Source organism: Temnothorax longispinosus, chromosome 8 (assembly GCF_030848805.1).
Source record: "Temnothorax longispinosus isolate EJ_2023e chromosome 8, Tlon_JGU_v1, whole genome shotgun sequence".
In the NCBI taxonomy this organism is placed as follows: Eukaryota; Metazoa; Arthropoda; class Insecta; order Hymenoptera; family Formicidae; genus Temnothorax; species Temnothorax longispinosus.
The window spans coordinates 1,410,408-1,423,327 of record NC_092365.1 but is presented as its reverse complement, the minus strand read 5'-3'; the positions used below and the strand labels follow the sequence as shown (position 1 = coordinate 1,423,327).

General features: G+C 45.1%; 1 protein-coding gene and 1 long non-coding RNA gene across 5 annotated transcripts in view; one reads left to right on the top strand and one right to left on the bottom strand.

Annotated features, from left to right (window-relative positions):
• The window catches only part of LOC139818111 (uncharacterized), a 182,604-nt gene that overhangs the window by 104,834 nt on the left and 64,850 nt on the right, over positions 1-12,920 (top strand). The gene's annotated exons all lie outside the window — the stretch shown is intronic.
• LOC139818107 (LIM domain only protein 3) overlaps positions 7,716-12,920 on the bottom strand; it is a 71,403-nt gene continuing 66,198 nt past the window's right edge. For 3 of the 4 annotated variants that reach the window (XM_071786611.1, XM_071786613.1, XM_071786614.1), the window contains 2 exons: positions 10,878-11,118; positions 7,911-10,558 (listed from right to left, as the gene is read on the bottom strand). In XM_071786611.1, coding sequence (XP_071642712.1) covers positions 10,403-10,558; positions 10,878-11,118 — 397 coding nt within the window. In that variant the 3' untranslated portion in view covers positions 7,911-10,402. Of the gene's footprint in view, positions 7,877-7,910; positions 10,559-10,877; positions 11,119-12,920 lie in introns of those variants that run through there. The other variant, XR_011733380.1, reaches the window with a different exon arrangement.

Below are 12,920 nucleotides of genomic sequence, written 5' to 3'. Positions count from 1 at the left end.
AAGAAGCAGCGTGGCGGTGCGGGAGGAAATGGAAAATGCGGCGAAAATCTCGAAGCAGGTGACAGTGAAAAAGTTCGAGCGACCATTTGGATTGTAATACGCGGTAATGCCGGTACTTAGCGGAGTATAAATAAGCGTTAAATCCGTGCTTAGGAGCCTTAATCTGTATTTTTTCCCGAGATGCTTGCCGGAATATATTATCACCCGAGGGACCTTATCGCGGATGGCGATAATGGCGCTAACGCGCGCATATATATGTACTTGAGTATATATAGCGGCGGGAACTTCTTAAAGGAATAGGCAAGCAGCGGAGTCCTCCTCTTGTGGAAAATCTCCCTCTTCCGGCGTATCCATTCTATCGAGCCTAATACGAGAGCCTTCGTAAACAGTATTAATGTTCCGCCAGAGCATTCAGCATTCTTATTCTCCAATAGAGACCCATAATTTCTTCCAAACTCTTCAGGAGAAAATAATACCTTCGGAAAATTAAAAGCTATAAGAGGGTCCAAATCACGAATGTGAGTATAGAGTAGAGGTAGAGGAGTGACGCATATTTCTATGATTCAGAATTGTATGAAACTTATAACTCCCCAGACAATACACTTATCTAAAAGATGCCTCAAAGGCAGTTTTAGAAACTTGGAGAGATTTTTTAGAATTTTATAGATAGTCTTTTTACTAATTATATTCTCCTGACACTATATTAATTGATTTGAAATCCTTAATTTTTTGAAATATTATAGATAAATATGTAGTCTTTTATCTAATGACAATAACTGTGTAAACTTTTCGACATATAGATATAAAAAATTGCCGTTATTAAAATTATGTATACATTTTAAGTTATTCACATATCGAATTATCACAAGTTCTGGTAATGAGAAGCAGTCGCGTATTTTCCAATATATATACACGAGATTTCGTTGACGAGATGCGCTATAGATTTAAGTTCGGAACGTGACGCGGGAGGTGACCCACGTTGGTTGCTAACGACCGTCGCCAGACCGGGGTTGTTAACTGCTGCTGGGTTCGGTCGTCCCGGTGGATGTGGTGTCTCTTCCACGTGGGAGCGAGGTTCCGCGGGGGTGAATGAGAGGGTGGAAAAGAGCCACCAGGTCGGAGACGGCGGGGAGAGGAATGGCTAAGCTATTCGGAACAATGTCTTGTTAGGCGGTTTGCTTTGAGGTAATCGCCGGGAAGACCCCGGCAGTCGTTAGACTTTCCCTCGCGGACCTGTTTGTTTCGCGGATAATTGCCCACCGATACTCGACTCTAGTCCCTCGTAAAATCCGTGAACGGTCTTCCCCTTCCACCGTCTTCGGGGTTGAAGGAACAGTGACGAATGGACGGACGGATAAGCGGAGCAAGGGAGAACGAAGAACGCGAACTACCGTTCACTTACAGACAATAAAATCTACGACAGGAAGTTAGGTTTTCGTGCTGTGATGCAATTGTCTGGTGAAATAGAAATATTTAATTCCTGAAGAGCGCATTTAAAAAGAGAAAGAAAAAATAAACATTTTTAAAAATGTCTGGAATCTTTTGTCAATATTAATTTAAATATTAATATTGTTACTTACATTATTTAATGTGCTAATAAGAAGTTTCAATATAAAATGATAAAATAAATGGTTTTAATTTTGGATCTTTATACTTTGTTTTCACGGAACATTGTTTGCTACGGAGAATCGCACTCGAGAGCAGAAAACTTCTAAATGATTTCAAGGCCTAAAAGCGTTTATACATCATAATATCGAATGCATAATACTGCCTCGGTTTTCGAGAGAACTCGATGGGTTTCGAGAACTTCCGTCGAGAGACCATTACGAAGCGGCATAAATACTCGGTCGCCAGACTTCGGCGCTTAAGTGGCGAGACAGTTAGCGCCGTCGAGACTATTAATACGCATCGGTAGATCGTTAGTCCGTATATATTCCCGAAGGTAATATTCTTAGTTTGTCTCGCCAGCCCGTATCCTCGCGCGTGAGATCCTTCGCAGCAGCTACCAAACGGTTATTCTCGCTGCGATACAGTTCCTACGCCGCGAATGGTACTTGGTAATACGATAAACGAGACTTCGGAGATTTGGAGTAAGGAAGTTAGTCTTAACGTCCCTTCTTCCTGCTTACGCGTGATTATCCGGCCGACATGATAATTCTATTCAAAGGCATATAAACGAACAATAAATTTCAATTCTTGATTAACTCTCTATCCTGTGTACCTATCTCTCGCGTTACATCCTTTAAATTTGCATTTTTAACATGATTTTAGCCGACATTTTTATTTTTTTCATGTTGTACAAATTTTACCTTCTCTTAAAAATGAAAGACTGATAAATCCATAAGATTTATTAACAATGTTAGATTTAATATCAATTAAACTGTCGCATTTCAGAAAAAATGAATCAAATAAGTTCTGATAAAATAGAACAGCAAGCTCTATTGTATTGTAGATCCATTTTACTTCAGCAATTATTTGTAGTTTATTTATATGCAAACTCAATGTTGAATTGTCCCAAATCGAATTCACGTTTGGATTTACTTCGAAAATATTTTACGACAGGTCTGAGACGGCCCGTACAATATGACCAGTATATATTATGACGAAAATTGTTGGACAATTACAATATACATTTATAGGCTTACGCGATCGAAGCTCGCATAATTATAATTTTCTACAAGCGCGCGCGCTCGCGGAAATCCGGCAAACGGAATATTACAAGCGCCGAGCATGTAGCTCGGACTTCATCACTGATTTATGTAACCGCAATATAACGATGCTATTATATCGGACATAGAAACGCATCGTTGCTGCATTGATTATCAGGAAATAGTATGCAACGATTTAATATGTACATCGTTCAATCAGTCTCTCTCGCGTGCGCAGCAATTATTTCCACATTATTCTACATCGTATATCCCGTTGTTGTGTTCTGTCTAAGTCTGCACATATTCCGATATATACCGATAGATTAACTATAGCGGCGCTGCCATGATCGACATAAACATATATAATAAACATGTTTATTAACCCTTTGATGTATTATCAATTTTCACCTTATACGATAGCGTCGCACAATAATGCAATTCAATAATTATCAAATGTTCATATCACTTCAAATCTCAATACGTTAATATTTGCAAAATTATAGGCCAATATTTGTGAAATAACGCATCTGACAGATGCAATGTGTGCATCGCTGACCGGGTGTGGCTTGTATTAATTTTTTTCTATCCTGCCGCGAGAAAGTTGAGAAACATTAAACCGCGAAGTGTTATCGGAGGCGTGCGGTCGCGATCGATCTTCGCGATGTGCTCCCGAAATAAAATCTCGCTCGCGATCTGCGTCACGAGCCGAGGTGGACGAGAAATCAGGGCACGAAAAGCGCGAAAAACGCGAGATTCCGTAAATAATTTGGCGGGGCGCAGGCGTCGGACGTCGCGTCGTGGCGCGATGCAACGCGGAAACGCAGGGACAGCCGTTACCGAAAGGGCGAGGGGAGGAGAGGTGAACCCAGATCGGAGATCCCGTGTCTGGGATAAGGGAGCGCGAGGGAGAAGGACGACGACAGACGGCCATTAATAAAGCGCGAAATCCAACGGTCATGCGCCAATCAGCGACCGTGACAGTAGCCACGACGTAACAAGTATTTCCCATCAGCGCATTCCGCATGCAAGGATCGCTATCCCGGATTGCAAAACGACCTCTTCTACCGTTGATTAGCGGCGATGCGCGCGGCCCGTCCTTTTTCCGATCTCGCGCCGGGATTAACCGGGCCAAGTGCCGACGGTCGAAGCTCGGCATCGAGAAAGAGCATTCGAAAACATGTATCTATATTGTGCAAATATCATTCAAATCATCATATGATTTTCATCATTGTATTTTTTTAGCTGCAGCTGCATTAGTCACATTAGAAGCAATCTTTCTTTATCGAAAATATCATGAAAGTTCGTTTATCACATATTTTTACTTTTGGATATTATATATCTTTGTAACTGAGCAAATTAAAATTATATTATATTATATTAAATATAATTCTATTATATAATCCACTTGTAATTGAATCCATACTTCCATTATTTAATCCCTTCTTTTGAAAAGTGCGCTAAGACCTCTATTTCTAATAATTGATTACTGGACAGAGTCCGAAAGAGAGAATACTTCGACATTTTCGTTGAGAAAAAATCAATCTCAGATCGGTCAAGGACTATGTGATTTTGGTACCGTCTGTGTCGAAGGAAGTAAATTTAGAGGTGTCGCGACACAATTAGAATACCGCAGACCGTATCGACCGGAATCCATCTTCGAAGACACAGTTGCCTCCTGTGCCATTCGGTTCTTCGAGAAAAGGTCACAGACGGGCGCTTCTGAACGAGAAAATGACGACCAAACAGTCCTCCAAATAACCCAGAATCTCCTTTTCGAAATTTCCCTCATAAACTTCGCTGCGTTCTCCTCTCTATGCTATCGTATCGCTATTTACCACCAGCCACTCGGGCATCCCCGATTTTCCCCGCGCGCTCACACACGCGTGTACACACACGTGACAATACCACGACACACCCTAAATATCGAAGTAGATTTCCCGTGCCTTGATATGATTAATGCTTCACTCTCGGGAGATAAAAAGTGAACGAAGGAAGGGTAGGAGGGAGGGGTACGACGGAGGAAAATGGTGGGACGCGAATGAGAAGGTCGGCTCAGGAAGCGGGGTAGAAAAAGTAAACAACGGGAGAACAGAGGAGATCCCGATGGAAGATTGGCTGCGAGGAATATGAAAGGACGTTAATTTATATCAAAATTAAAAAATTATTGTTTATAAAATGAAACAATTTTTAATTGTCTATTAGAAAAATTTTCCTTGGAATTTTTTTTATTCTCTCAATCGTACGGTATCTAATTCCGCACTATAACATCTTCTAAATTCATTTTTGAGGATAAGAAACGAGGCGAGAATAAAAAATGTCAGCGAAAGAAAAGGAGAAGAAAAGGAAAGTGAAGAGAAGGTAGGGAAGGATCATCGATGAGGGTAGCGGGGTGCGCGAAGAGGGAAGGGCACGACGCGCGACGGAGGAAGAATTGCAAGAGCGCGGTGAGAAGGGGAACCGTTTGCGGGGGCCGTCGGTGGTCGGCCGTCGTACGCTGCAAATCCCCGTCAACCGCATTCAATTACGATGTTATCGCGAATACAGATGACGGTTATTTCCTTCGGTACACCCTATACATAACGCGCGGCCCTACGGCGTCGACTCCCGCACCCGAACCAAAGGCCGTGGAGGCTCTCTGTCTGTGTGCACGGCCTTACGTACTAACGACCAAACCGTGTGATTGTTTCAGGATTGTTTCAGAACACGGCTTCTGAAACTCGATTTTCGCCGACGATATTAAGCGATTCCCTCACTCCCTCCCTGTCTCGATCCGCTCTTGAACGTTCATCTCGAATGAAATTAATTTTTTATTGGAAAAATATAACGATTACCAAGTAGAATCGAGACAAGTAGATATTTTATAAAAATTCTCTTTAGGTTGATGAAAAATAGATTATTCTTTATTTGATATTTACTTACTTTGAAGTCTTGATGTGATCTCCGAAGGACTGCTGGTTGCAACTTATAAATACATATAACCGTGTCTTAATAAATTTTTGTAGTATTATATTGGCAAAATATTATTTGCTTTTATGCAATAAGTATATGTTCCTGTTTCTCCTATTCCGTATTTTATTGTTTACACCTAATAAACCTAGGGATATTCAGTTTCGCAATTATTATCGCGCTACTTCGACAATACGCCTTCGAACTTCGATTCGATGAATTCGCCTCAGAAGTTAGCCCCAACGTTCTGTGTTAGCTTCTTAATGTTTTCAAGGCGATAAAACTTGAAATACGACTACCGGTCGCGGCCAAGATCTCGTTCGCCCGGACCGAGAGAGGATGTGCGGATCATAACCGAGGTGCATCCTCGCGTACATCCCGTTGCACAATCGTCTCCAAGAAAATCTTTACAAACTCGCGAGGCACTCAACGTTCAGGACTTCATTATATCTACAGCATGCTAGCAAAAGAATGTCGATACGAAAGGAACGCCAGCGGAGATGCCTTGAACGGGCAAAAAATGGATGAAGTAGATTAATTGGAGTCTTTCATCTTTTTTTTTACTTCCTCTCTCTTTCTCTCCCGTATGTTCGAAACAAACGCGTGCTAGAAGGAGGCAAGCAGCGAAAAGAGAGATGAGAAAAGAAAGAGAGAGGGTGCCAGAGGGGGCAAAGGCGGTGGAACGGCAGGATGGCCCAGGGGCGAGCTTTTTGCCGAACACATAATGCATAGCGAAGGATGACACTCTTATCTCGTGATCTTTAATTCCGTGAGTCGCCGCGAGGGGGTTGCCGCCGCGTCGTCATTTGTCGGTTGCACTACGACGGAATTGGGAGAATGGACGAAGAGGGGTAGAAAGGGAAAGGACGGGACCGCCGTCCGGGCGGGATAAAACCGCCACCGCTGTTAACATCGCCGGTCGGATACGAGAGGGAGGGGGGTGGTTGGAAATTGCCTTGGCTGATTTCATTTCGGGCCAGATTATTTTAAGGGGTTCTGTTCTCCCTTTCGTTCCTAGTCTCGCATCGCCCTTGGCCCCCGCTCGCGTCGCCGCCACCTCCGTCTGCCTTCGACGTGATTAATGCGACTCTGGACGTGGACGCTGACGGTGGTGGTGGTGGTGGTGATGGTAGTGGTGCTCGGCTGTAGGGGTGCTGGTGGTAGAGCGGCGTGGTTCGAGGGTCGAGAGATGACGAGTCGCGGCTACTCGCGCGACGTCGGATTAATTCGCCCGAGCACGCACCGGAAGCGAGCCGAGATTGTTAACCCCTTCCGGCCCGAACGCATTAAAGGTGGATATTATTTTTGATAGGATCTTCGCCGATGAATTGCGTGGAGTACGAATTAAAACAACTTCTTGGCCGCTCCCAGAAAAATTAATTAAAGTCGACTGGGCCTCCTAATGCTATCTTCGAACTGCATCGCGTAATTTATTACAACGTGAAGTTTATTAACCCGAAAGTGTGATTTTTAACTGGAAAAAAATCAATAGCGTTACGTGCTCGATGTAATTACACACACAAACACATACATTCTCTTTCTTTCTCTCTCTAATCGCGAAACTAGTAGAATCCATCAAACAAAGCGACTTCGTGATGTTTGCGTTGTCCGTTTTGACCGAATCATTAATTACAATGTATTTCACTAGACTGAGCGACCGAGTTTTTTCACCACGAACGGCGGATGTAACGGCGTGACGCAACCGATTACGAATCACTCGGCGCGCAATTCTAAAAATGAAACACAGCCCATCGAGCGAAACGACCTCGTAACGCAATCGCAGCGGCATAAGTTTTCAGTTATGGGCTCGCTTCCGCGCCGTAACGGAGCCGCCCGGCGTTTTCGAAGGCGCGTATCCGCGAGTTTTAAGGAGTTCCACGTCCCATTATAAAGTCTTCACCGCGCATAATAACATTCGGCTCCGCGGGCTGGCGGGCATTAGGGAAATCGCGTTTCCACCCTTCTCGTATTAGCTCGGCGCCACGCGAGAGAACGTCGGCTACCGTCTTTCCCCTCTTAACCCCTCCTGCGATCCTTCCACCCTGTGGAATCACGCATTGAATAGGGCCCTCGATCAGATCTGGTGAACTTTCATATATGTCGGGACTTACCTCAATTTCGATTCCTCGTGGCACAGCAAAAAGACAGATCGCTGGGTAGGAAAAGGGACGAAGGAGTTGAAACTGAGGAGAGTGTGATGGCGAAGGTGAAGAAGGCGACGTCCCGGTCGCGGAACGTAGGATCTGCCGGTATGTCGGAGTCGAAGTCGCAGATCCTTCCGACTGGAAATGAAAAACGCTCTTGGAATACACCAGGTTGTATTTATAAGAATGTTATATTTTCTCGGTAGTAATGGGAGCTGCCTCCCCCCCTCGCGAGGGATAGGCGGTCGTTAATATTATTAATAGAGCCCTAGGTAAGTGATATTATATACAGATGGATAAAAAATGGGAAAGTGTCGTCCCCTCTCTTCTCTGTCCTACGTAGGGAGACAATGTCCTTTGCGCCCCGTACTGCTTGCCTCTGTCGTCCGACCTGTTCCCCTCCGCCGTGTCGCAGGACCTTTGTACTAACGCGGTGCGACAGTCGTCGGGTTCGATCCGTTGTTCCTCGATAATTTACAAGTGTTCGATGTAAACTAATTTCCCGTTACGCGCACTTTCTCTCAGACTTCGCGCACCTTGCGTTAAACGGATAAGTGATCACTTCGTTCGAATTCAGAGCAATTTTAATTGTCATTTCTAAATAATTGCAACAATAATGTTCAATCCTATTCGGAATAAACAAATTTGTAATATGGATCACTAATTCATATCCACGAGATAAAAAGTGTCACTGTTGCTAACTGTGATATGGAACGAGAAGAGAAGTGTTATTTTCGCGCGCAACCGGCCGCGAACGAGAGAAAGCCCGGATGTAACGCGAGAATGAGACGGACCGGTATTTCCGGCGTCGCGGGAAATTGCTCACAGTTAATAGCGTTACGAGCTCACAGTTAATAATGCCGCGGCGGTAAACGCGGCAGAGAGCGTTTCCGCCGGTCTCCTTTCTGGCTCCGTATGATTACGAATGTATGCCGTTTGGCGTTTGGTATAGATAAGCGCCGCCTGTATTTTTGGCATTAAAGCGTTAAAGCTAAGTGACTAAGCCCCTCACTCTGCTCCGATGGGAGCTCGCGACTCTCGGACAGTGGCGGATTATGGAATACTTAAAAGCCCTCAGCCAGTAAATCACTTTAAATCCCTCTATTTCGCTATCGTCAATGAAAAATTTAAAATTATGATAAAAATAGTATTGTCAACGAACGAAAGTTAGTGAATGAAAGTTAGTAAAATGTTTGAGAGTAATATGCTTTATCGTTTTGCAAAACCGCTCGAAGTTAAGTTTCGGAGGCCCCTAAGCGATAATCCGCCGCTGCTCTTCACCGTCGCGAAGACTCGCCGACGGATGAAGCTTACGAAAAATAATTCGTCGTGATGCGTCGGGCTGTCTAAAACTGAATCTTTCCGCGGCGCTCGTTCCGAGGGGTTCTTAACCTAATGTCGTTAATTAATCTTTGGTATCGGCTGTCGCGTGAGCCGATCGCGCGTCTGACTCGCGACGTAACACATATAACAGAAATTTCAGGAGACTAGAAGGGCCACGAAGAAGAATTCAACCGGTGCTATGAGGCGACAGAAAATTTAGGACATTAATTTTTCAGACCCGAATATATCCCGAAAAGAATCGGGTGTTATCGCGCTCCCCCGATTCTCCAATTTCGAAATATAAGATGACTGTCATGTCGTCTTGCTTCCTTTCCCTTTCGTGGCTGCCCGCGCTCGGCCGGCTGTAAAACGGGAGATCGTGGGACTATGGCACGTGTTACAGAACCCCTCGCGTCTCCTTCGCTCTCGCGAAGGTTCCCTCTCCTTTCGAATCCGGCGTTCCTTATACGTCCTTACGCGTGGACGACGGCGGTATCACGAGCGGGACAAGAGTCATCTCGATGGGCGTGCGTATACTGTGGTAATTGTTTCGTCCTCTCTCACTCTCGCGGAGTCGAATACGACACATATATATTTACAGGCGACTCCGCCGCACGCACGCACAGACACACGCGCACGTAATTTTCGCACTCTCGCGCGGAACCACATTCGCTCCCATCACGCTAGAGAAATATATCTTACACGAATTATCTAATTTATCATTGTGTGTGTGTGTGTCGGGTGTCGTATCGTATCTTACAAGACGCGTACGTGCATCAGCAAACAACGCAAAAGTCTGAGAGATGCCTGAAGAACGTCTGGAGAATTTTACGACGTCATTTAAACGTTTGCGTTGCCCGGGAGGAGTGTGTATATGTGTCTATGCTCGTGTATTAGTGTACGTATCTGTATGTACCTGTATGCCTGCGGTAAATACGGTGTGCCGGGCTCCAGCTCACGCCACACACGTGTCCTACACTGTATTAACATTATCTTCCGTTAAATTTGTGTCCATTTTCCACGATCACAGTGATTCCAATCTCCAGACTCGTCACTTTGTCCTCGAAGCCTCGGATTCCACTTCGGAGTCCCAATTCTTCGCACGTTTGACGTTTCCTCCCCCCCCCCCCCCCCCGTCTACATCTCGCCCGTTCTCTCTGTCGTCCACCCATCCACCCCTTTTTTGTCCATCTCGTCATTCTCAGCGGTGCAACGTATACCTTTCTCCCCCTTTCTCGCTGCCCGCAATCCACGATTACATTCCACGAGCGAAGAGAACCCCCGTCGGCTTTAGTAACCGCTGAGACACCTGAGCTTCTTCAGAGGCGGCGAAGCCTCGTTTCAGCTGGTTGGCGCCTGCATGGACATCGGGGGTGGCTTCACGGGCCCGAGGGCGGGCCCGGACAGACCGTTGTTGTTCATATCACCCGGCGCCCTCGGTCCGCCGACCCCTATAGTCGTCCCGTTCATCGTCGGCGTGCCGCCTGACATTTGACCCTGAAGTCATAAAAGATTCGCGAGATGTGAGACATCACTCTCACATTGCAGCAGCAATCATCGCGAGCCTCAATTACTACAAATTATATAAGGAGAAAGGTATATATCTCTCTCTCGCACGAAAAAATTACAACGCTTATATAAAGATGTATTATAATTATTAATAAAATGAAAAAATAGACTATGGAGACACATAATATTTCATTTACCCTGCTACTTTAGAACATTATTAATTTTTATTTACGCTCGCATCGCGAATTTATCCCCGAGTTTACTTTATTATCAACCAGACTCGTTCAGGCAGTTTGTTGGCACTTACGTTGGGCACATGATTGTGCTGAGCTACCGACTGCCCAAGACCTTGATGAGCTTGGAGCGGATTGTGTCCCGGGTGCATGTTCTGGCCCGGTGGCGTTGGTGTAGGAGGGAGTTGCCTTTTGATGTATGCTAATGAGGCGGGTGACTGTAACGCCATATTAGCGAACGCTAGCCTCTCCTCGTAATCGTACTCGCAGAGAATCTTGTTCTCGCACAAGTAAAACCGATCGCCTACGCAAAACCTGCAAGTAAAAAAATGGAAACACGCTATGTCGGTCGTCGGAAGTGCACGCCGATTCGCCCAACATTTCGCGAGTTACCGGAGTTTTATTCGCCGCCGAATAATTACACTCCAATCGAAGATACAGAAAAAGCAGTTAATCCTTGTCATCATTAAAAATGTAAAAAGAATGCGTACGGCAATTATTCATTGATCGTTAACCGCGAGATTTAGTTGGTTCCGTAAAGACTCAAAGAGAGACTCGAAGAGAACGCGATTAACAAATGAGGTTCGATCTTGTGCCCCGGTCGACCCCGTTCGTTATTCCAAATCCGATCGATCGGGGCATGAGGAGGGAAAGGGAAAGAAAAAGCGACGAGGACGGAAGGGAGGGAGGGAGGAAGGGAGGACGAAAAAGGAGTTCCGCTGGATAACGAGCATATCGTAACGTATCGAATAAATAATTATTATCGGGGCCTCTGTCCGCGAGAGCGGCTTCGCATCCGCTTTGATCCCGGGCTAGGAAATACGAGAGCGAAATACGAGAGCACGGCGGCACGGCGGCATGGCATGGCGCCGCGCCGCGTCGGGTCTGGACCGGGGTAGATACTCTCATAATCGCACGGCAAATAGAATTATCGCGTTGCTGCGCGCGTGGCCGTGCTGGCAGCAAGCGCGCGGGTTATACCGGGTTTCGCTCGTTTCCCCCATTATACGCGTCGTCTGCTAAATGACGCCACACTCCAATCGGATACCTATCCCTCTCGCTTTCCACCCGCCCTTTCGCCCTTCGGCGCAACCATCGCTCTCTCTCTCTCTCTCTCTCGTTTTCTCGATACCGGTCGCTCTTCTAATCTTTTAATCCAGATTTGCATAATTATTTTATATTACACAAAAAATACATTGCTGCTTTTTTTTACACGGTAAGAATGGCATGAAAAAGTTTTTTACAATAATTAAGTGCTTATATTCTTGGAGCGCATCGGGATTTTTTTCTGAGAAATATATTAATTACTTTTTAATGCTATTGCTTCATCAAGCAGCATTAGCAATAATGAACGATCAGATAATTAGCCGAGATTTTTGTTTGTTTCTTAGAAAGAATATAACTATAACGGATAATAATGTTTTGCTTACCAAATCGCGATACATCAGAAATAAAATGACGAACAAAGTTACAATGTTACAATAAACTCAAATTAAACGAATTAATCGAAACAATGCGCTTGTCGTTATTGTAATCGATATTCCTACTGCGTTTCATCATATGTGCGCGATATAATCGACGAAAGCGTATTTGTATTTCACCATTAATCATCCCCCATTAATCTCGGGGCGGGAAGAAGAGACGTGGGGGGAAAAAAAGAATTAATATCCGGGCTTCAACCGGGCAATACTCTCGACGGTTTAAATGAAAATAATCCTTGTAACGCTTCGGAATACCTTTTTCGGCCGTCTGGCTAGAGGCAGATACTGTGTCGTAATTGCGCGGGCAATGGAATTATCGCGTTGCACAAGCGCAGTCATTCCCGGGGCCTTCCATTATGCGCGCGCGAATAATGCCACGCAAAGCCCGATCCTTTCTCGCGAAAACGGCGCAAATGTCTGCCGCGGAACGATATCAGCGCGCACGCTGCCCCGTAATTTTCCACCTAGCCCCTCTAGGGCATTTTTACACGACCGTGTGATACGACGTAGCCCAAAATCAGTGCGACAAGGAAGGTCAGAAGGCGTGTACAGATATTCTATTCAAGTCAGTTATACTGGAGCTGATTGGATAAAATCCTGATTAAAAATTAAAATTAAAACATGTAACGCGTTGAA